The sequence below is a fragment of the Manis pentadactyla genome, chromosome 6, assembly GCF_030020395.1.
Source record: "Manis pentadactyla isolate mManPen7 chromosome 6, mManPen7.hap1, whole genome shotgun sequence".
Classification (NCBI taxonomy): Eukaryota; Metazoa; Chordata; class Mammalia; order Pholidota; family Manidae; genus Manis; species Manis pentadactyla.
The window spans coordinates 23,242,304-23,265,916 of record NC_080024.1 but is presented as its reverse complement, the minus strand read 5'-3'; the positions used below and the strand labels follow the sequence as shown (position 1 = coordinate 23,265,916).

Sequence of the window (23,613 nt, the reverse complement as noted above, 5' to 3'; positions counted from 1 at the left end):
CAGAATTATGTTTTTAAAAGATCACTCTCAAGTTGGTCACTAGGATGGTAGTGCAGCATGGAGAATATAGCCAATGATTCTGCAACATCTTCCTATGTTTTGATGGAGAGTAACTGCACTAGTTGGGATGATGATTTAATAATGAGGGTAACTGTTGAACCACTGATACTTGAAACCAATATAAGATTGTATATCATCTATACTTCAATTAAAAGAAAAAAATCGCTCTGAATACCCTGAAAAGACTGAATTATAGGTGGGCACTGGAAACTAACATCAGTTAGAAAGCCACTGCTATAGTACAAGTGAGAACTAACGATGGTGTAGAGCAGCATAGTGCTGGTGGTGATGGAGGGAAATGAATGAATTCTAGACACAGGTTTATATAGACATAGGACTTACTGATGGATTAGGTTGAGAATGAGGAGAAACTAACCTAAGCATTCAAATGTATGACAATAGTAATTCTTGAAATGGTAAGACCAATGGATGGATTGGTTGAGAGATGAAAAATGAGATTCAAGATTGGAGCTTTGGAGAAGTTAAGCTAGAATATCTGTTGGTCATCCTATGTAAATTCTCTATGTACACTTGTATTTGAGAAATATGCAGTGAGGGATATGAACAAACATAAGTTGATAATATCTCTTTTTTGGTTATGACCACATAGCTAAGGGTCACATATTTATATATAATAGTAAAAAATCACATAACTGACATGCAGCTTTTTTAATGCAAAGGAAGTGAAACAAAATTAATCTTAACAAAGACATCAAAAGAGCTAAGATTAAGGGTCCATCACCATCCCCATCCATTCATTTCCCTCTCCAGGATACTATTATTTCTAAATATTTGTGTTGAAATTTTTTTTTTCTTCCTGGTGATAGTAGAGCGTCAGAGGTTGAGAGTGAGGTTAAAGAAAATTAACAAATAATAACTGCCCAATGACAGAACAATAACTATTGTGAAACATTTCCTTTTCATCATTTAATCTATAAGAGTCTCTAGACCAAGGGAATGATAAAACCTTGAAATTCAAGTGCATTTGAAGTAATTTGCTATATACAAAGGGAACAAATATTGACTAGTAGTAGCCATCTGTTTGGTAGAAAAATGCTTCTTCACAGAAAACTTCCTTGCTAAAATGACACTAATATTAGTGAGATTTTTACTGACAGATAAATCTTAGGAAGATTAATTTATTCTTTCTGTCAAAGCAGTAAACACTACCAAATCATTCCTACCATCCAAAAGACAAACAACAACAAATGTTGGCGAGGTTGTGGAGAAAGGGGAACCCTCCTGCACTGCTGGTGGGAATGTAAATTAGTTCAACCACTGTGGAAAGCAGTATGGAGGTTCCTCAAAAAACTCAAAATAGAAATACCATTCGACCCAGGAATTCCACTTCTAGGAATTTACCCTAAGAATGCAGCAGCCCAGTTTGAAAAGACAGATGCACCCCTATGTTTATCGCAGCACTATTTACAATAGCCAAGAATTGGAAGCAACCTAAGTGTCCATCAGTAGATGAATGGATAAAGAAGATGTGGTATCTATTCCTATCATTTTTGAAAGATGGAATGAAAATACATTGGAACCAAAATAAGGCTGCTTTGTAAAGTTACATAAATAAATGTGTGGTGACATTAGTATTATCTGAGACTGTAATCTTTTTGTTTTATCTTGGCAATATGTATAATCTTCCACAATAAATAAAGCTGAAGTAGGAAGGCACTTCCATTTCACATTTTTTTCTTTTTCCTTTGTGCTCTTGATTGCAGAGTGTAAGAAACTTTTTTTAATTGGAGAAACTGATTTTATAATATTCTGCATTTAATCTTAAACTTTACACATTGCCTCAATTAAGCAGAACCAGATAAAACTGAAATGCAGTCCTAAGGAATTTGAAGCTTCACGACCAGCTGAAAAGGCAAAGGCCAAAGAAAACTGTGATCTATTGTGGAGGCAGAGACAGAGCTGGTGAAGGGAGGTGGTTAACTCAGTCGGCTATAACGAGGAATGTCTGAAGGCCACATCAGTACCCCAGCTCTTGACAAGGCTGATACCACAGCTGTGTAGTCATCAAGAAACACAAAACTTTTCTTTTTTCTTTCCCTACCTCCTTATGTATTAAATATCTTTTCAATTCTATGCTAAGTTGGCCATAAGCTTGTGGACATTACTAGAAAGTTAAAGGGTCAGGCATAACTAAGTACTCCTAAAAGAAACCCATCTTGGCATACAGCACACTAATACTTGCAAAGAAAAATACTATATTTTGAATTTATAATTGCTGAAATATAGACTAGGAAATCATTTTTGTTTTCAGGGCATACCAAATTGCTTTCTACACAGTAAGTATGTGTTCTTTTCCCTATCATGATCTTAAATAATCCCAACATTCAAATATACCTCATTAAATTAATGTTTTTATTTAATATGTTAGTTACCAAATCTTTTGCCACTGTTGTTTCTTTTTTTACTTTTTTCAAAAAGTTAGTCCTTGGAGCATGTTTTGGATGACTTTGTTGTACAAAAAAAATGCATTAAAAAGTGATGCAGAGTTGAGCTTGTGGATAAACGCGTTTCAGCTTGGTTACTGCAGCTAATGAAACATGCATGATTAGAACTGCTGCTGGTGTGTAGTCTTCTGCCCCGTAATCACTGAAGGATTATAAACTTCAAAAGTTATCAGGCAAAAGGCATAAACTGGAAAAAACAAATGTGTATCCTAATGAAATATTAGGCATCTCAAAGTACCTAGTTCTGCCTCTTGAATATGTTGTCCTCAAAAGCAAATTATTTTGTGTAATGCACTAAGTGAAAAATCAATAGAAATGGATTATACTCTTGTTCAATGGTAAAGGAGCAATGTGAAGCTGGCCAATTTAACTCTTTTTGTCCACAATTTATAAACTTTCAACAAATATTTACTAGGCACCTATTGCATCCCAAGCAATCTGCCAAATGGTTCAGATCATCTGTGATGGAGTGGAAAGAATAAAGGGGTTGTGCTTCAGAGGCACTATTTTTGAGACATTAATGTGAGTTAGGCAGATCTAGGTCTTGAGCAGAAAGTCTGGAACTCCAATTTCAATTATGCTGAGAGCAAGCTAAGTGTCCAAGATAACTCTTAACTCTGTGCCACAGCTACCAATCTATAATATAGTTATTATAAAAAATCAAATGATATGGAAATACAATGGACATTCAATAAACATTGGTTCCTTCAACAAATCCTACCTTTTTTTTATTGGAATAAAGTTAATATAAAATATTATATTGGTTTCAGATGTACAACATAGTGGCTTGATAATTATATACATTACTAGAATGCTTGTCATGGTAAGTGTAGTTCTTCTTGTTACCATACGAAGATATTATATCATTAGTTATATTCTATATCTAGTGCTTCCATTCCTATGACTAACTTACTTTACAGTTTGCAGTTTCAACCTCTTTATTCCCTTCACCAAATTTCGCCCATGCCCCAAACCCCTCCCTATGGTAACCAACAGTCTGTTGTCCATATTTATGGGTCTATTTCTTTTTTTATTTCTTTGTTTTGCTATTTAGATTCTACATATAAGTGAAAACATATAGTATTTGTCTTTCTCTGCCTAATAACCTGTAGGTCCATCCATGCTGTCTCAAATGGCAAGATGTCCTTCTTTTTTATGGCTGACTAATATTCCATTGTGTACATGTACCACCTCTTTATCTATTCATCTATTAGTGGGCACTTGGGATCCTTCCATATCTTCGCTATTATAAATAATGCTTCAATGAACATAGGTGTGCCTACATCATTTTAAATTAGTGATTTTGTTTTTTTCAGGTAAATTTCAAGAAGTGGAATTGTTGAGTCATATGACTTATCTTTTAGTTTTTTGAGGAGCCTCCATATTGTTTTCCACAGTGACTGGACCAATTTACATTCCCAACAACATTGTAGGAAGGTTTCCTTTACTTCACAACTTTTCCAACACTTGTCATTTCTTCTCTTTTGGATAATAGTCTGTTTAGGTCCTCTGCCCATTTTCAATTGGATTATTTGTCATTTTTGGTATTGAGTTGTACGAATTCTTTATATATTTTGGATATTAGCCCTTATTGGATATATCATGTGCAAAATATTATCCCATACAGTTGGTTGCCTTTTTGTTTTGTTGATGGTTTCCTTTGCTGTGCAAAAGCTTTTTAGCTTGATGTAGTTCTAATTGTTTAGTTTTGCTTTTGTTTCCCTTGCCCATAAATAGGCATCCAGAAAGAAATTCCTCATATTGATGTTCATGAGATTCTTGCTTGTTTTCTTCTAAGAGTTTTATGGTTTCATATCTTATATTTAGATCCTTAATCCATTTGCAGTTTATCTTTTTGTATAGTGTAAGACAATAATCTAGTCTTATTCTCTTACATATAGCTGTCAAGTTTTTCCAACACCACTTATTAAAGAGACTGTCTTTTCCCCATTGTATATTTATGGCTCCTTTGTCATATATTAATTAACTATATATGTGTGGGTTTATTTCTGGGCTCTTCGGTTCCATCGACCTATGAGTCTGTTCTTGTGACACTACTATACTATTTTTGTCACTGTAACTTTATAATATAGCTTAAAATCAGGGATCATAATACCCCAGCTTTGTTTTCTCTTGAGATTGCTTCGGCTATTCAGTATTTTTTTTTGTGGTTCCAAATAAATTTTAGGATTATTTGCTCCAGTTCATCAACAAAGTCATTGGTATTTTGACAGGGATTACACTGAGTCTGTAAATTGCTCTGGGCAGGATGGACATTTTGACAACATTAATTCCTCCTATCCATGAGTGTGGGACAGATTTCCATTTACTTGTGTCTTCTATTTCTTTCACTAGTGTCTTATGGTTCAATTTCTTTCATACAATATCTATAGAGTATAGGTCTTTCACCTCCTTGGTTAGGTTTATTCCTAGGTATTTTATTATTCTTGATGCAATTATAAATGAAGTTTCTTCCTGATTTCTCCTTCTATTAGTTCATTATTAGTATATGGGAATGCATTAGATTTCTGTACATTGATTTTGCATCCTGCAACTTTGCTGAATCTAGTTATTAGTTCTAATAGTTTTTGGTGGAGTCTTTGGGGTTATATATATATATATATTATGTCATGTCACATGCAAATAGTAACATTTTTACTTCTTCCTTACCAATTTGGATGCCTTTTATCTCTTCATTTTGTCTGATTGTTGTGGCTAAGACTTCCAGTACTATGTTGAATAAAAGTTGTGAGAGTGGACATCTTTGTCTTGTTCCTGAACTTAGAGGTAAGGCTTCAGCTTTTTGCCATTGAGTATGACATTTGCTGTGAGTTTGTAGTATATGGCCTTTATTATGTTGAGGTATGTTCCCTCTATAACCATTTTGTTGAGTTTTTACCATGAATGGATGTTGAATTTTGTTAAATGCTTTTTTCAGCATTCATTGAGATGATCACATGGTTTTTATCTTTCCTTTCGATAATGTGGTATATCACATTTTTGATTTGCAGATATTATACCAATAAATCCCACTTGGTCATAATGAATGATCCATTTGATGTAGTTTGGCACCTGGTTAGCTAATATTTTGTTGAAGACTTTTGCATGTATGTTAATGAGGGATATTAGTTTGTACTTTTCCTTTTTTATAGTGTCTGTGTAGAACATTTTTTTCTCTGAACTCAACCCAGTTTCATGACCAGGGCATTTACACCTCTATTTTGCTTGGTGGGGGCTCCTTTTATTATCATCACCTGGTTATCCCCTCGTTCACCAGCATACCAGCCATCTTCTAACCTACTCCCTTAGTCACTGTTTATTCACTTCACACTCTCTCTCAAAAGCTGTTCTATCTGAGGTTATACCAAGTCCATGTGATTACTGATCTATGCCATTGTGTACTAATACAGAAAGATAACCAGTCAAACATTGGATATTACTGTAATGTAATGAGGAATATCATAAGTCAAAGATAAGAAAGTCAAACTATTTTCTTTATGATACAGAGACTTTGAAGTTAAATGGGGTACAAAATACTACTAGGGGTGATTTTTGGTTTCATTATAACAATTGTAGATGACTACTAGTAGCATTTGACTAAATTATATCTCCACGTAAGTGCTTTAATTATTGAGAGATTTAGCTTCTAGAAGACAGAAGAGTAGAAGGTAGGGTGAAGATTTTAACTTATTGGTTAACATATATTTTGCCTATTTTTAAAGTAAATGCCATAGATATTTTGTTTTTAATAAAAGAAAGGACTTGTTATAATATGAAAATTTAATTATAACATAGATACATTCTGCTCACTTCACAAAAGATAAATATATTTAGCCTAGTTACACTAATTAGAAGAAATAGGCACTCTGCTTTTTCAGAACATAGAGGTACAAGACTACCATCAAAGCAATGCAAGGGGCATTTGTTTTTACTTCTGGCTTCTGAAATAATGAGAACACTTCATCTCCTGTTCTATTTATTTAAATAATGAGATTCTAAAGTAAACGGAGACAATCATCAGGCTGCACATCAACGGTATGCCTTCAAGCAGAAAAAAAACATGACAATCATATTAGATTTAGATTCTGGGAAACATCAGTGTAGAATGAGGAAAATAAAACCATTAAACAAAGTCCAAAACAATTGGGTTCTTCTCTTTGATTCTAGCTCTTTGCCTTTTGAAAAGTCATTTTTCCTCTCCTTTCAGTTTATTAGTTGGTTGGTTGGTTTTCATTATCTGTAAATTAAGGGAGTTAATCTCTTCCATCTCTGAACAGTATACTTATAAAGAGTGGAAATACTACTTAATCAGCCTGTTGACAAAAATAAAATAGTATTTAATTATGTAAATACCAAGGATAACATTTATTATTTAAAATACTAAAGATACTATTTACTATGTATTCTCTATTAGTATTAACTATTTTTAGTATTCACTATGTAATCTCTTCTATTAAAACAAAATCACTCAATTTTCTTTCATCATGCATACAGTAGTACATGAATGACATTTATCACATAATTCTAAGGCACTCAGACAGAGAAAGAGCAGAAAATTTTTAAGTATTTTCTTTCCTCCTGAAATTCTGGAGGAGGTCTGCTCAGAAACAACACCATTTAACACAGGTCACACACCTAGAATATTCACACAAGCCTAATAGTAGCAAAAGCAATCCACTAAGGACAGAGGCAGGGCACTGATGATTTGTTAAATTTCACTGTGACCTTTGCATGAGCAAAAAAAATCTTGTTAAATTTCATGCCCTGAAATTCATATGTATGTACAATTATATTTTTGAATTTTCCTGAGGATAATAATTACAACCTTTTGTCAAGAGTGGGTTTGTTCTCAGCAGATTCAACCCCTCCACCACTCATCCAAGGAAACAAAACTACCATTGTCCTGGAGAGGCCAGCAATGTGAAAACAGAGGACAGCACCTGTTTCTTCACTGTTATCAAATGCCAGCCTGGGGGCTACCCCTGGTAAGAGAGCTCTGCCTTTTAAACCACAAAGAAAAATAAACTCTTCTGAAAATATCTTTTGTGTGCAAACAGAAGTTTAGCAGCATGCCTTCTTCCTGGGAAGAAAAATGGTGTGCCTTTTACCATCAAGCTTTTACCATATTCTTTGCAAACTCAGTAGTATGCATAAAGTTATATTAAGATTCCCATGATCAATCAGTTCTAGTTTAAGAGTTAAAATTGAAGGACTTATGAGAAGAAAATGGTTTTAGTATGGCATCAAACCTATGTCTGTCTTCTAAAGAAGTAATTAGTTTAATCACAGAAATTCTGAAGTTTTATCATTTTAAAAATAAAACAACTTCATGTGGCATATTGGAAAACATTCAACAGAACATTCCTTCCTAATCTACAGCTCCCAAAACAATGCCCTAGGTGTAAGTTTAGGGTAACTGGAAGCCTGGTTTCAATCTTTGATCATTTAGGTTAAGGGTACAAGGAAAAGAATGATTTTAACTGTTCCTCTTTAATAGGAGATAAGTGTAAATCCTAATAGTTCTAAAGTTTATACAAGCTGATAAGCAAACAAAAAAGAAAACCTAGGTGCTTGTAATATATAGTCAGGCCAGTGCCATCTTTCTTTATTCTGCCCTCAAGTAATAATACAGTTTGTGATCTCAGATTCTGGGTATGTGATTTCACAACTGTTGACTGTGGCAGCTATCTCTATAGAGACACATACAGAAGTTGACTGCTTATCTTTGGTATGAGAGAGTGTGTGTGGGGTGTCTGAGAAAAAGAGAGAGAGAGAGAGTAGAGGAGGGGAGGGAAACAGGGAGAAGATTGCATAGTTCATCTGTAATTTACTCTTCTTCTCTTAGCAAGATGTTTCAAAAGAAAACCATGTGTTTAAAAAAAAAAAAGAGAGAAAGAGAAAAAAAGAAAGAAAACCAAAAGGATCTTTCAAGAAAGACCCTAGGGCAGCTTGAAAACATCAAATAAAAACCCTCCAGCACGCTCTCCCCATGTAATGCCTTGTTCATTCATTTCAGCCTGTGGGTACATTTCCCATGGCACACAAAAGGTTTCAGTGCCACGTTGATAGAGACACATACGGATTACTCATTTGCCATTCTGTCTACTGAATTTCATACTGCTTTCTATACAATTAATTTTATATGATAATGAATTCTGGGAAGCCAAATATTACTTCAGACCATGATTAGCAAAGTAGGATAATAACTGGTTGATTATGTGTTCCTTGGATATATGTTAACAATACACAACTTGTATAGTTATGCATCATAGGTAGAAACTATCTATACACACACATTTATATATATATGTATCTGTGTGTAAAGATATATAACTTCTTCCATATATGAGCCTATTTTTCTATGTCTCCCTTTGGTCTTCTAAGTTGTCTTTTGCTTAGTTCTAGGGATGTGTGTGTGTTTATTTTTCTTTTTAAAACTTTGAAATAGATAGGACCTGCTCATCTTATGGACTACTTACTACAACTATTTTACAGAAAACTGATTCTATAATCCAACATAAAGAGAAATGTTTTATATTCTACAATTTCTCAACTTTTAAGTCACAAAATCCAAAGAGCTGCCGCAAAGATATAGAAATAAATGTGAAATATGCTTTCATGCCAGGCAAACAAAAGAGCTATGGTCATTATTTACTTTTTATTAGGAAACCCTTCATCTTGTGTACAAAAATTTAAAAAAAAAACTAATTGGAACTTTTATAGTGGAATCAGGTGTTTAACCTGTCGATTACCTTCCTTATGGGATAAAATAATACAAACAAACAAATGACATAAATCTACAGATGTATGTGAAAGTCCACTAAGAAGCCTTCCCTAAGCCTTTATCTTTGAAGTAAAGATTCTAAATTTAGAATGCAATCTCTAAGCTTCACGTGGTTGCTGAGTCTAGAAACCAAGCTGAGGCTCTGCAGGAGTCTCGCATCTCCACTGTTTTGACAGCACATGGTTCACTTCTTTCTCACACAGTGACAGAGAGACCCAGCCATGCTGTAGCAATCGAGCTACCAGAAACGCTGTCAGCACTCACCTGCCCTTTCTTTAGAAGTTCAGATTCTCAAGCAAATAAGTAGGTATTTTTAATTATTTTTAAAAGCCCCCAGAAAATATGTTTTAAAATAGATCTTAACTATTTAAAATAAGTGATCAAAATACCCTTACCTAGGTCAGCAAGCAAGCAGGGGTGAAAAATATACTTTGTATTGTTTCTGCTTATTTAGAAGTATGAAATATCTAGGCATTCAAATCCCATTCTTTCCCGTGTAATGGGGATTTATGAGGAAGTGATGATTAATGAGTTTCAGATACAGTATAAAAGTAATCTCTGGGGAAACAAATTCTTAGCTGAATTGGGAGCTCTACCCAGCAGGGGCATTTGAGTACTTTGAGAGGAACTGAGACATTAAGAACTGAACAACACTGAATAGGATTTGCTTGGCACCACTGGGAAACCTTGGCTTAAACTCAGTATTTAAAACCAATTAAGTTGGTTTTGTTGCTCAGCTCATGGACTTTTCTTCCGTAAAAGTAATCCAAAGGTTTTTGTTTGTTATTTGTTTTTGTTTTTTGTTTTGTTTTGTTATCCTTAGGTTGCATAGCCTTAGCAGGGAAATAAGAAAAAAATATTCAAAGAATAATGGGTCTACCTTTAATGACACATAGCTAAATGTAAATGCATGTGGATGCAATTCCTACAGCATGTTATCCCTATGCTAGGAAATATATATATATATATTAAAACAGTAAACCCTAATAGATGTCCCTAGATACACAAGGAGCTGCAATTTTAATTAAATGCTTGAACTGCAGTTCCCAAGGGTTCAGAAAGCAAAAATGCAGTATAATTTCCTGCAGATTTGGAAGGGTTAATGTCATGTCCTCACTTGTTTAAGGAAGGAAGTTTAACACTAACAAAAATGTGACTCACAGTTTACCCTAGAACTTTCCCAGGAATATAGGCAGCAGGTAGGTATTACCAAGTGAGAAGAAAAGAGAAGAGAAAGGAAATGAAGGGGAGGGGAGGGGAATGGATGGGGGGGGGGGAGGGAAGGGAAGAGGAAAATCTTTATGTCTAAGGAAATTCTTTCATTTCAGAATTGAAAACTCAATGCAAGTGATATTAGGTGACTTACCTAAGGTACAAGTGGGACTAGAATATGAATCTTCTGGTTGATAATGAGGTTAGGTTTTACTAAAATCAAATAAATCTGTCAATAAAGAACTAGTAAAGAACTCATCTTACAAAGATGCAGCAAGAGTTAAGTAAAAAATTAATACTCTTAAATACTACTACTCTATTGAGAACTCCATAAAGAAAGAGAAAATAGGAAGGGGACTAACATCTCTTTTGTGCTAATTAGTATGTTAAGTAGTTTGCATGTCTTTTCTTTCATTCCATTTTCTTTCTTCAGATAAGGACACTGAGGTGCATCACTAAAATTCTTTTGACATTTCCCTTGTTAGCTGAGGTTCTAGTATGAATATATAAAATTTCAAGTTTATCAGGTTTCAAAACTTAGGTTCCTTCTAATATTTCATGCTGAGGGGACTAGAAGAGTGTATGTTGGAAATACTGTTTTCATGATCTAGAGTCATACCTTCTCTTCTACAACACATAGTCTAGATTTGAGCTGTGATCATAAATCAGCACTCTCAGGCAAACACTGTATTTCTGGATCAAGCATCTTTCAATCATTTTACTTCTGAGTTCTGTTTTAGTCACTTTGGCCTCCCCCAAACTATTCCTGACTTTATGCCCAAATCTTGAGATTATGTCTTGGATACAACAAAAGCTACTTAATTCTCTATTATTGTTTATATTTTTTCATGGGAGAAGTGCTAATCAGAGAACTATAAAAGGCAACAGAGTTGGCTTTTATACAAACATTACAGACCTGTATGGACTTGCAATTATGTTTGTCCTTTGTATCTCATTTGATAGCATCTTTTTTCAAAGGATTTTTTTTCTACTTTACAAACTAGTTGGCCGAAATTGCCATTTGAAATTACAATTAGAAATGTTTTCTCAAAAAGAAAACCATTTTTGGGCCCATCATTTCCAGTTTATCTGTGCATGTGAAATTTGGAAACATACTAGAGTTTTAGAACTTTAATATCTGTCAATTTGAGTATTATATATATTACCATTTATTTCTTCTTTAAAAATCTAAGATTTTGTGATTCAAAATGTTTCAGTCTTCCTTGGTATTGAATATCTCTTCCTAAATCATATTTTAATGGATTAAATGTAAATGGACAGAAAAGTTACACTAAATCTCTCCCGAATTTAAATTTAAACCAGATGTCAAAACTGACATGAAATGGTTTGATAAATACTATTCAGTTTTCCATATTTTTCAATATTTTATATTTAATAATCAACCAAATATAATATACAAAGTCACTGCCCATAGTAATACATATGAAATACATAAAACGGTTGGAAAGCTGCTTAAATTATGAAGATCATCTTCAGTAAAATCACAGAGGAGTTGATAACCTATGTTGTGACCTCTGATATATTTATTTTGCACAAGTGATAGATTTTTTTTAATTTTTAAGAGGCATATGAGCCAAGACACTAATTCTTGATTCACCCCTCTTCCTTGAACACCACAGGCCTGCATTTGAAGCATGATACAATTTTAATTGCAAAGATTTATCATTATGACATGTAATTTCTAACTACATGAAATGACAGTGTAATGCATAGGTGTGAAATTTAGCCACCATTCACTATGTGAAAAGTGATAGCAATAACATAGGCTGCTTTCCTGCTTCAATTCATTTTTCTACCTATGCTACATAAAAGATATATGTAGAGGTATGCCACGTATTGCTTCATTATCTTTTTCATCTTTTCCTTGCAAAACACCCTAACAATATTCTTTGAATGATACTATAAAACTCATGTGACCTTTCATAGTATTTTGTAGATAGCTCATGAATTTGGATTACAACTGGATCACACATGAACTCAGGAATTTGTTTTGTTCAACGTTCTTCCAATTAGTGAATCAGAATGCAGATTTAAGCACAAATAGATTGGCATTTTATAAAAATATATTTTAAGTTTTGCCTTCCTCTTTCTATTAACTTGAATAAAATAATATTTTTTGGAATAATATAGTAGAAACAGAAGTAGACTAAGACAGGAGTTTAAAAGCAAAAACAAAAACCTTAAACCTTACCTTGACAGAACAATTTCTAGAGCTAAATCAAAACAAAATAAAATGTACTCCAAATAGTTATTTATATGTTCTTTTGAATTCTTGTGTTAGTCAAGTTGGTTTAAAGGTCATGAAGTCAGTTCCCAATTAGGGCATTTCATTTAACTCTGTTATTATACTCTATCACTTAGTTCCTAAAATCTGTAGTAATAAACTTAAATAGCCTGATAAAATGCTTTTTAATATCATAAGTAATTCAATCCATTTATACAACCTGCATCTCTTCTAGAACCATTTAATTTCTTAGTTAAAGTACCTATGCTAAGCAAAGCCTCAATAAGAACTAAAGAAGAAAGACTATATTGAAGAAATGACACTTGGCCCATATGAGTAATTTTATTGATTCTCAATTCTTTCACACATAGAAAAGAGAAAAGGTCAATGTCATGTGACCTCCTTCCTTCTCAGAATCTCTATTGCAGGATGATAAAAAGAAAATCTGGACATATTCAACCTGGCTTTAAATCTGAACTCCATAAATTATTGTCTGCTCTGTGACATGTTATTTAATAGTTTTGAACTACAGTTTCTTCATCTTCAAAATGGAAATAACCACAGTAACCTATTAATTGGTGTTATTATGAGGACGAAGAAAAGAAAGATAACATTTATAAATCAGTGACTTCCACGGAGTAAATGCTTATTAATTATGGATGTTGTTGGTATATTATTATTAAAAAGTAGTACATATATCCTGGGCTATATTATGTCATACGGACGTTTTATTTTCTAGATTTATTATCCTAAAAAGGGCAGGGCAAGTCATTAAAACCAAAGGCACAAAGGCTTAAACAATTCTGGTAGTATGTATAGTTGAAAATCTAGCAGAACTTTTAATAGGATTATTTGTAACAGGATCTTGATTGGACATCACCAGATGTATAATTCTATACAATATAGAACCACCCCACTAAATATTAAAACAGAGTGTTTAGATAATTCGGGAAACATTAAAATTAAAATATATCCTTTATTTTATCAAGAGTTGCCCAGATATATTTATTACATGTCATAAAAAAGATCTAATAAAAATTTGAACTCTCCTGATTTCATAGGAGATTGGGAAAATAAAAGACACTCTCTGATATCAGCTTTTTTCAACATTACAGATACCACAAATCAAACCTCTAATTTGCATCAGAGAACAAATGAAATTGAGTACAAACTGAATGGTCTTAGAAGGAAGAAAACGTTAATGGATCAGCATTTTTCTTCACTTTTTCCTGTAAATATTCCTCAAAATTGTTATAGTTATGATTCAGTAACCAAAATAATCTGACTTAGTCTACAATAGAATTATAGCCAGAAGATATAAAATATATAGTACAGAATGGGTCATAAAGTATTAAGGGGAGATGAAGGGGAACAGTCTGAGATCTAGAGGAATGGGGAAAATTATCGCATGGAACTTCCACAAAGACTAGTAAAGAATATATTAATCAAGAGATTTTTTTCAGTCTGATATCCTATAACAATCTTGAGATCTAGCTGACCTGTATAACTGAGAAAGCAAAGTTTAAGGGACATCCCTCAATTAACTGATTTTTTTCTTTGAACTATATGATCACCTCCTCTGCCAGGAGAGTCACTAAATCAGCTAAATCTCAGTGGAAAAAAAACAAAAAACAGAACACAATAATTCAAATTTCCTGGTTAGTAACATTTACTACATCAAAAGGTATTGAACCATGCAAATTCACATAAATCTATTCCCTGATAGAGATAAATGGAAAATTCCATCATCATTTATAAAATATTGGCCATTTCTATTGCAATTTGTCTTAATAGAGTTCCACAGTAAACAGTTTGGCCATTATAAGACCAGCTATGTTGCTATGATTCTAGGAAAGTGATAAGATTTTTGTTGTGCCTCTGTTTCCTATATATCCTGCTATATTTCATCAATTCTAAAATGCATGTATCTTTCCTATTTAATATCTCTGAAATTTGATTTCACACAACCTTTTACATTTCTGTTGGGCTTTCCCTGTTCTCTTCTTAGCATGGCCAGCAAACAACAACCAAAACTATTTCTTACAATTGATGATGACTTAGGTTTGATGAAATATGGTAGATATCCATTTGATAAACATTTTATAGAGGAGCTTATTTTATAGAGGTGACTTATTTATTATTAAATAAATATTTTGCTATGAAAAGAAACTTTCAACATGGACTGGAGAATCCTAAAGATATGGGCACTGTCTATGCCAGAAAGACATTTCAATATACTTTCTCTACTATAAAAATCATTATAATCTCCTAGCCCTATTTTTTTCAATAAAGTCATTTAAGAAATAGACTTTGGGACCCCTTCATAACTACATACTTTTACTGTGAGCACTGAAGGTGAGAGTTAAAAAATCCCATTTTTTAAAGTCACATTTCTGACGAACAGAAAACCTGTCATGATAACTAGTAGCTTGGAGCACATTAAGAAGTGATGTATACCATCCAGAACCCAGCTAACTCAAATATAAAATATGGTGAGGTCCTAAATCATAAATGACACATTTTATATTTATAGTTTGATTATGTAAGCCTAACATGCTTCCAATGACTGTAAAAATAGACTGCTTCTATTTTTCTTTCCAAAAGCATACTTCTTCTCAAATAACAAAGAAAAACATATATTTCAGGAACTGCATTTAATGCTATGTATGTCATTTATAATTCTTCTTTCACAACCCTCTTACAGACTGAGGGTCTCCTAACACTCATTTGAAGGGGTGGAAACTGAGGTTTTAGACAAGTTGAATAACTTGGCTCAGAAGAGGATTTGAATGGAGGGAGTCTAGACCCAAAGACTCTGCTTTGATTCTCCATCCTATTTTGCTTGTAAACATCCTTGCCTAGTGTGATGGGGTTAGTTAAATATGCTGTTCTTCTACTGCTGCACTTTGTAATATGACCATCACTAGCCATATGCGGCTATCTAACCTAAATTAATTAGAATAAGATAAAAGGAGAAATTATTTTCCTCCATTACACTAGCCACCTTTCAAGTTCCCCATAGCAACATTTGGCTACTGGCTCCTCAATTGTGCATCACATACTGAATGTTCCTGTCATCACAGAAAGTTTGATTGGACTGTGATGCTTTAGAAGGTAAAACAGATTAAAACAGAGCCACTTAACCCCATAGACAGGCTTAACTTTTAAATAATAACATAATAATTGGGGGAGATACTTTCCCAGTGTTTTCACATTGCGGTTGGTGGGTAAATATTTGTCAGAAATATAGTATTTACTGAGAGAAGACAGGTAGAAAGAGATAATTTGGAATAGCTCATATCTCAGCACAACGTCTTGAATATTCAAGTGGAACAAAACAAAGTTGACAAACATTTTAATTGACAGCACTTTTCAAAAGAATCCTGAACTTTAACCAGTAAAGCTGAGCCTATCAACAAATGTTTGTGAATTACGGCTAAGAGTTTAGTAAACCTGATTTTTAAAAAGCCATAGTTGGAATAACAATGGCTATAAAATTAATTAAGATATCTGATTCTTTTAAAGCAGGACTTAAAAGGACAGGATTTAAGGTACTGTCATTTTTTGACATTTTGTGTTTGCTTCTATCTTATTGTTAACTTACCACCATCTTCCATACATTGATATATATATATATATATATATATATATATATATATATATATCATGATGTATTCAAGTACTATACAACTTTCAAATCAGAAAGACCTTTCTAAAATGCAATCTTAAATTTCTGTTTAAAGTTTAGACTGCTTATGTTTACAACCAATTTACTATTTCACTGACTACGGTCTCACCTGGAGAAATTGTCCTAAACAATTCCTGGCAATGGCACAATACGAAGAGATGGGAAAGAGATCTAGACTGTAGAACAAGGTGTCCTTGTTAGCTACAAAACCTTAGGCCTGGTTTCCTTAGGTGTAAAATTCCATAAAGATACTTCCTCTTATGGGGCTCTGTGTGAAACAAATATCGAAAGGAACCTGGGAACGCCTGTGAGGTGTAAACCTCCATAACAATATGGGCTGCTTTAATTATCATGCCTTTTGTAAACATTGGAAGAGATCAAAAGGAGCTTCAATACTTACCTCTAAGAGCTTTGGGGTCTTCCAAGCTTGAGGCTGCTTCCCCTAACTAAATTAGATGATACATATGTACTTGTCAAAGATTCCATTCATTCTGTATTCCCTCTGAGATACACGCTTGGATGATCCCCAAATATTACTCACACAGCCTCCAGAACTCTGATTTGATTCCAGGAAATCAGAACATGCAATCTCCAATCATTCTGGCCCCAGCATTGCTTGCAGACTGGGAATGGATGCTGATAATTTGTCACCTCTACAGCTGAGTGTCTGCAGGCCCAACATAGCTGACGTCCTGAGGTGAAGGTGAGGAGGCAGATATTCTGATATCCTCACTGCTTTCCTCAGAATCGTGGACTTATGGTAATAACTAGTACATTTCTCTTATTGCATTTGCAACCCTGAGGAGCAAGGATTTTCCTCCATTTACTAAAAGTCATAAGCAAACAGTCATGCTTTCTCAGCAAATAAGCTTTAATAAGGGACTTTGTTGACCTTATATGTTTTATTTCCTTAGAATACATATGCTGAGTCTCTGATGAAGGGAAACACCTATCTTAGTGTACCTTAGGGACAAGAAGGAGTAAGAACAGAGGTTTGAAGTCTCACATAGGATATTTTCCTGAGAGACTCTCATAATGTTAGGCTTCCTCTGTGATTTTTTTTCATAAGGATGATGTAGGGACAAAAAATAATGAAGTTCAGGGAGTAGGATCTCTTTAGGATCCCTAACTGGGATATAAATCAAAGGGGTTAGGGCCTGTACAGATTATTTTAGTATTCTTAACTAAAATTGTTAGAAGAGAAGGGATGGTTCTCTTCCATGGAAATCCCACAATCCCATGTCTTATTACCCAATGTTTATTATATATATATCATTTATCATGTTTATTATATATTATATTTATTATGTATATTATATATCCCATTTTATTATCCCATGACTCCTCTCAAATCAATAGCATACTAGAAGGAGAAATCCCCATTTTACCTTCATTCAATTACATAAATTCACTCATTAGTTCTCTAAAGCTGAGAATGAGTCCTAGCAAATAGCTGAAAAGCCTATTCTATGTGAGCCCATATATACACACATATAATATTTAATATTTATATATATATATAACATTTATATAACATGTATATATATATATATACATATATATATATATGTAACATTTCTTTTCAAATATATGTTTCTGTTTTGCCTATACACAAATATATCATTATGGTTTCCTTCTTCTAGTTAATAACACACTGTCTGACATGACAAGAAAATAATCTTCATTAAAAAAAGCAGAGTATCATTTTTAGAAATTGTTGACCTGATTTAAAAATTGACACCTTCATAAGAATGTGCCACTCTTCACTGATTCCATCTGAATCACAGGATTTTTATTATAGGCTAGTTTTTTTTTTTTTAAATATGGAACTCTTCACGAATTTGCGTGTCATCCTTGCACAGGGGCCATGCTAATCTTCTCTGTATCGTTCCAATTTTAGTATATGTGCTGCCGAAGCGAGCACTATATAGGCTAGTTTTGATCAAATCATTTTCCAAGTAACTTATCCTTAAGCTAGGAGCATTCTTGGAATCATTTTTTTTTTCCCTGCAGACATCACAATATGCTGAGTAGTTCTTCTTATGTAAATATTAGTAGTACCTTTGTCAAACATTGCATTTTACAAAATCCCTGAACTAGGCTAGTTGAACCCACTCAAACATTACTAAGACCTTTCACAGGTTTAAGAGCAGTTGAAGAATGCTTAGCAACTCTAGTGTCAGAAGCAAACTCAGAATGAATATGTCTTTCATCTAGGTCAAGGCAAATGTCAGGGACAATGAAGGGTGAAACATGGTGATGGAGATTTGAAATGAAGGGCTGCAGCAACAGGTGCTTGGTGTGAGATGCAGAAAGACAGGAGAGAAGTGCTGTGAAGTACGAAGACAGCAACCATACTGAAAGCCGACAAAGAAAAGCCTGAGGCTTCTTCCTGCCAGAGAAACACATCTTAGACATAAAGAACTTTCAAAGTAGCATCAGAAGAGATGCTGAAATCTGGAGTCTCTTTTTGTCTAAACAAGTCACTTTTCAAAGCTCCAATGAAGCCATAGGAACCTATTTGGATATGCAGACACAGGCACAATTATTTTGTCAGTGTTGACACAAAGGAAAGCTAAACACAAAACAGTTACAGAGAAAGAGAAATAAGGTTTCCTAAGCATCCGGGTAGGTGAACAGTGCTATGGTTGACAAGTTCCTTGCTTGATTTCTAACAACACTGTGAGGTGAAATTTTCTTTTCAGTTTTAAAGATGAGGAATCGAAGTCTCAGAGAGACACTCAGACAATAAGTGGAGCTTTTTGTTTTCTGAATTCACTCTTTGACATACATTGAGTCAATTACAGGTAGACAGTCCATTTCAATATCAGGTTATTTATTTGACTATTACTCAAAAATGCCAAGGAGCTTGAGAAATTTAAACATTAAAAGGTGCTGCATTACTTCAATATACTATTTTAATTAACATCCTATGCATATTTGAAGGCAGACACTCAGAAGTAATCAGATGTTGCATTGTTCAAATATCATCAAGATGTTGTATCTCCTGGACTAAGCATTATATTTTTAGTCTACCAGAATTCAGTAAACTTAATATATCCTTTATGTTATTACTGCTCCCAAAATCAACTTTAGCATTTTACTTTTTGTTTAAAAATCTTGCCTGTCTATATCTCAACTATAATCAAGATGATCCAGTACACAGTTAACCAACAAGAATAACCATAAAATATTAAAGGCATTGATATTAATATGTTGGTCTGAAAAATATGTAAATAATTTGGTTTATATTTATAAAATATAAATTATGTATTTGTATCATCCAAAATTTCACCTACTCAAAAGATATTCTCATAATTACTAAAGTGAAAATACAAATATTAAGATGAAATTTATTGATAAAATATACACATTCATGTATTAAATTTGTACCTATATTATCATTATAGAGTATTAATAGAATAGATATGAACCTAGGTATTTCTAAGATTTCTTCATATCCACAATATAACATATAGATGAAATTGTATAATAATACCCACAGCTACTAACAGATGAGGACATTTCAGAAATGTAGAATGGAGAAATTAACAGTGGTTTTCATGTCCTGTATAATGAAAAAGAACCTTTAGATTTTGGCCAGACAAGTGACTGAATAAGTAGAAGCACACACAGTTAAGACTGTAAATATATTAAATGCTGGTTTGTATTTTGAATAGGAATACTTGGTTAAGAGGGAACTGATAAAATAAAAATCAGCAGAGTAGCACTGGAAGTGATTAATATATTTACATACAAGCAACTGAAAAGAAGTAGTGAGTTCTCTCCAGCTCTGCGCTCATCTGATGCAATAGTGCCATTCCCAACAGAGATGATGATTATGTGCCTGAAGGGACACCCTCTGATAAAGAAGGATGACCCAGTATAACAGGGCACCAGAAAACTGCCAAGTTCTTCACTCTTTTTCAGATTTTGTGGCATGCCCTTAGTCTAGAGACCTGCCTCTTTTCTACTCTGACCCACTTCACTGATAAGTGCCATGTAAATGGCAGCCATAATTCATTCTTCTTAGCCAGAAAACATGTTTAAGTGTGTTTCTTGCCTTTGAGCATGAAAGCAAGATCTGAAGTGATGTCTATAGTCCAAATAAATGGCTTTTGGTGAGCATCGAGCTAATTAATAAGAATGTGTAAGGTGTGAGTTAATTTATATATGTGTAAGTGGCACCCAAACATTAACCCTTTTATACAGTCATCATATTAATTGAACATTCCTTTTATACAAAGATAGTCAGATGGAGACAAACATACTGTTATAAAGGCATAATATTCTAAGGTCAACACAGAAAAAAAGATTTCAGGGGAAACACAAATACATACAAACATAGATATACATACATATATATACATATATATATATATATATATATATATATATACCTTAAAATCTGAATCTCAAAATTCTGTTATAAGACTCTACAAACTTCCCACCCCTACAACTAGTAATTGTTATTTATCTGTTGAAAAGTACTTCTAATTTAAAATTATACATTTTATATCCACTGTAAATGAAAGAACTAATTTTAATACCCTGACAATATTAATCTTATTTTCACTGAATAGTGTAAGACAATACATCTAAAACATTACTGTTTCAATATGAAGAAATATTACCACTCAGTGGACTTAGACACACATAAAATATTACATATTTAATGCAAAACATATAGATCATATTAATTGATAGTAAACTAACAGTTTATATACACTTTATCCCATTGTGAGATGATAATTACTAATTAGCACATTTTGATTACAGGCACACATAGTAAAATTCATGATTAGAAATCTCATACTAAAAGGCCTCCCAACATGGACTTTATGAACTATGAATTATATAAACTTAAACGATATCAGTGGATTTGCAAAGATCTGCTGACAAAACAAATTCCTACAAGCTGTTTTGGTAGCAAAATGATAATTTAAGGTTGTGAGCAATTAACTTTCTCTGCTCTCGGGGAGAAAAAAAAATCACTGCTGATATTCAAGTATTCTGAGAGAATTTCTGATGGCATTTAGGGAGTTACTGATTAAGATCAATCAAAACTGAATTAATAAATCAGGTATATTTAAAAAAATAAGGGATTGTGCACAAAACCAGATTAGTGGAACCAGATATAATGGCTTGTGTATTTACTGAGCTCGAACGGGAGTGAGAGTTGTGGTGTTATTGCAGAGATTTGATGATATGGTCCGCTGTTCACCTGAGACCACCGCACACAGCATTCTTAAACCTGCTTGCTTCATATCTCAGTTTTCAGTCACTGAGCATTTCCTTCGAGGGTACTTCTGTTCAACTGAGATACAGTATTATGGTTATCTTTCAGACTGCACTTACAATACCTATAAATAAAAGCAGTGGTATCACAGGGCATCATTTCTCAGAAAATGAGTAAATGACAGATATCTACAAGCTTTATGGTATTCCTCAATAACCATACCCATGTGTGTATATCTATTATATAGATCGCAAGAGCATATTTGTTATTTTGGATATTTTCCTTACCTGTCAGATTCTTCAACCCAAGTTCTTGAAGTCCAAAATTCCCATCTTTTCTGTAGTTTAAAAATATCGCCAAAGCATATCGATCTTCATAAAGTTTTGTCCCACGGATGATGCGTAAATTCTCCAGAGGAAGGTAACGAAACTGATTAAGAGCCACTAACACGTAGCCTGTGACTTCTCGAATAGACTGAAAAGATACAAACAATTGTCTGTGTTAAAAAATTAAAGATGATTTGTCAGCATATTTACATAGTCATTTAGATTAAAATGAGCCACTTAATTCCAATTTCCAACTTTTAATTTAATACACAAATTTTCACATTGTATTGTAAATAATTGCCTTTATAATACAAGATCATGCAAGTTTAGAATCTCATTTCAAGCATGAAATGTATTTCTTTTTAAAGTCATGCATGTGCTTATAGTAAAATAATGGACTTTGTTTTATAAAGCATTCTTCATACCTGAGATTTGAATATAACTAAAGGAATAAGCTATCATTCATTGACAAACTAAAATGAGGTAAGAACAAAAAACCATCAACCAAACTTTATATTAAAGAAAGAGAAAATTTGTAAGCTTATAACAAATAAAACAAAGCTGCATTAGTTTATAGACTGTGAGACATATTTCAAATCGCTATGTTGGAGTTCAATGATAAGTTATGAAAGAACACTTCTCTTATATGTCTCTGGGGAACATATATATTTAAACAATATGCATTAAAGAGTGCTTACGGTCTCTAATTGGTTACAACCATATTTTCTTTTTTCATCAATTAATTTTATTTATTTTTAATTTTTTTATTAAGGTATCATTGATATATACTCTCTTATGTCCTCATCTTGAATCCCATCCACAATTTTTATTTTTACTGTCTATTGTCTAAATGGAGCTGTCTATAATATGAGTTAATTACTTGAGGCTTGTGAGACATTTTAAAGCAAAAAAAGTCACACAAACACTTTAGGTTTCATCTAAAGTTACAGTTTTTCCATGAAATGAACAAAATTGTAACAATTATGAACATTTCTGTTAAGTTTTTAAGAAATTACATATAATGTAAACATGCTAAAATATTTGTTGTTACTTTAATGTCCATTTCATGTTATTTGAGAACTCTTTATCTCAGATGTTCTGTGTTCAGTCCTTGGTACTCTCTTCTCTATCCACTTAACCTGCTGGCAATCTTATCCAGTTTCACAGTTGATGATTTCCAAACTTTTATCCCTAAACTCTCCCCTAAACCCCAGGCTGACATCCAACTGCCTACTCTACCTCTTCACTTGAAAGACTAATAAACTTCTTAAAATACACCTATCTGAGTCTGAGAACCTATGCTCCTCCCCCCATCCCCTCAGCATCATTTCTCACCTCAGGTGAGGTCAATCCACCCTTCCTGTTATTCAGGCCAAAGTCTTGTAGTCATTCTGGATGCATCTTCATCACACACACACCAAATATAATCCACTCTAGTTGTCTATCCATAGAATGATCACAAATTCAACCACTTCTTTCACAAGGCACTGCTATCTTCTGAGCCACCATCACCCTTCATCAAGATTACTACATGAGGTCTCCCTGTTTCTACTTATATTCCTTATGGTGTATTCTCCCTTAAGGCTAGCCTGAC

General features: G+C 33.4%; 1 protein-coding gene and 1 non-coding gene across 6 annotated transcripts in view; both read right to left on the bottom strand.

Moving 5' to 3' along the window:
* ERBB4 (erb-b2 receptor tyrosine kinase 4) overlaps positions 1 to 23,613 on the bottom strand; it is a 1,101,636-nt gene that overhangs the window by 489,647 nt on the left and 588,376 nt on the right. For all 5 annotated transcript variants that reach the window (XM_057503587.1, XM_036926862.2, XM_036926865.2 and 2 more), the window contains exon 3: positions 21,981 to 22,167. In XM_057503587.1, the coding sequence (XP_057359570.1) occupies positions 21,981 to 22,167 (187 nt within the window). The remainder of the gene's footprint in view (positions 1 to 21,980; positions 22,168 to 23,613) is intronic.
* On the bottom strand, positions 18,272 to 18,378 carry LOC118932955 (U6 spliceosomal RNA). Its single transcript, XR_005032966.1, has one exon. It is a non-coding gene; the product is annotated as a U6 spliceosomal RNA (small nuclear RNA).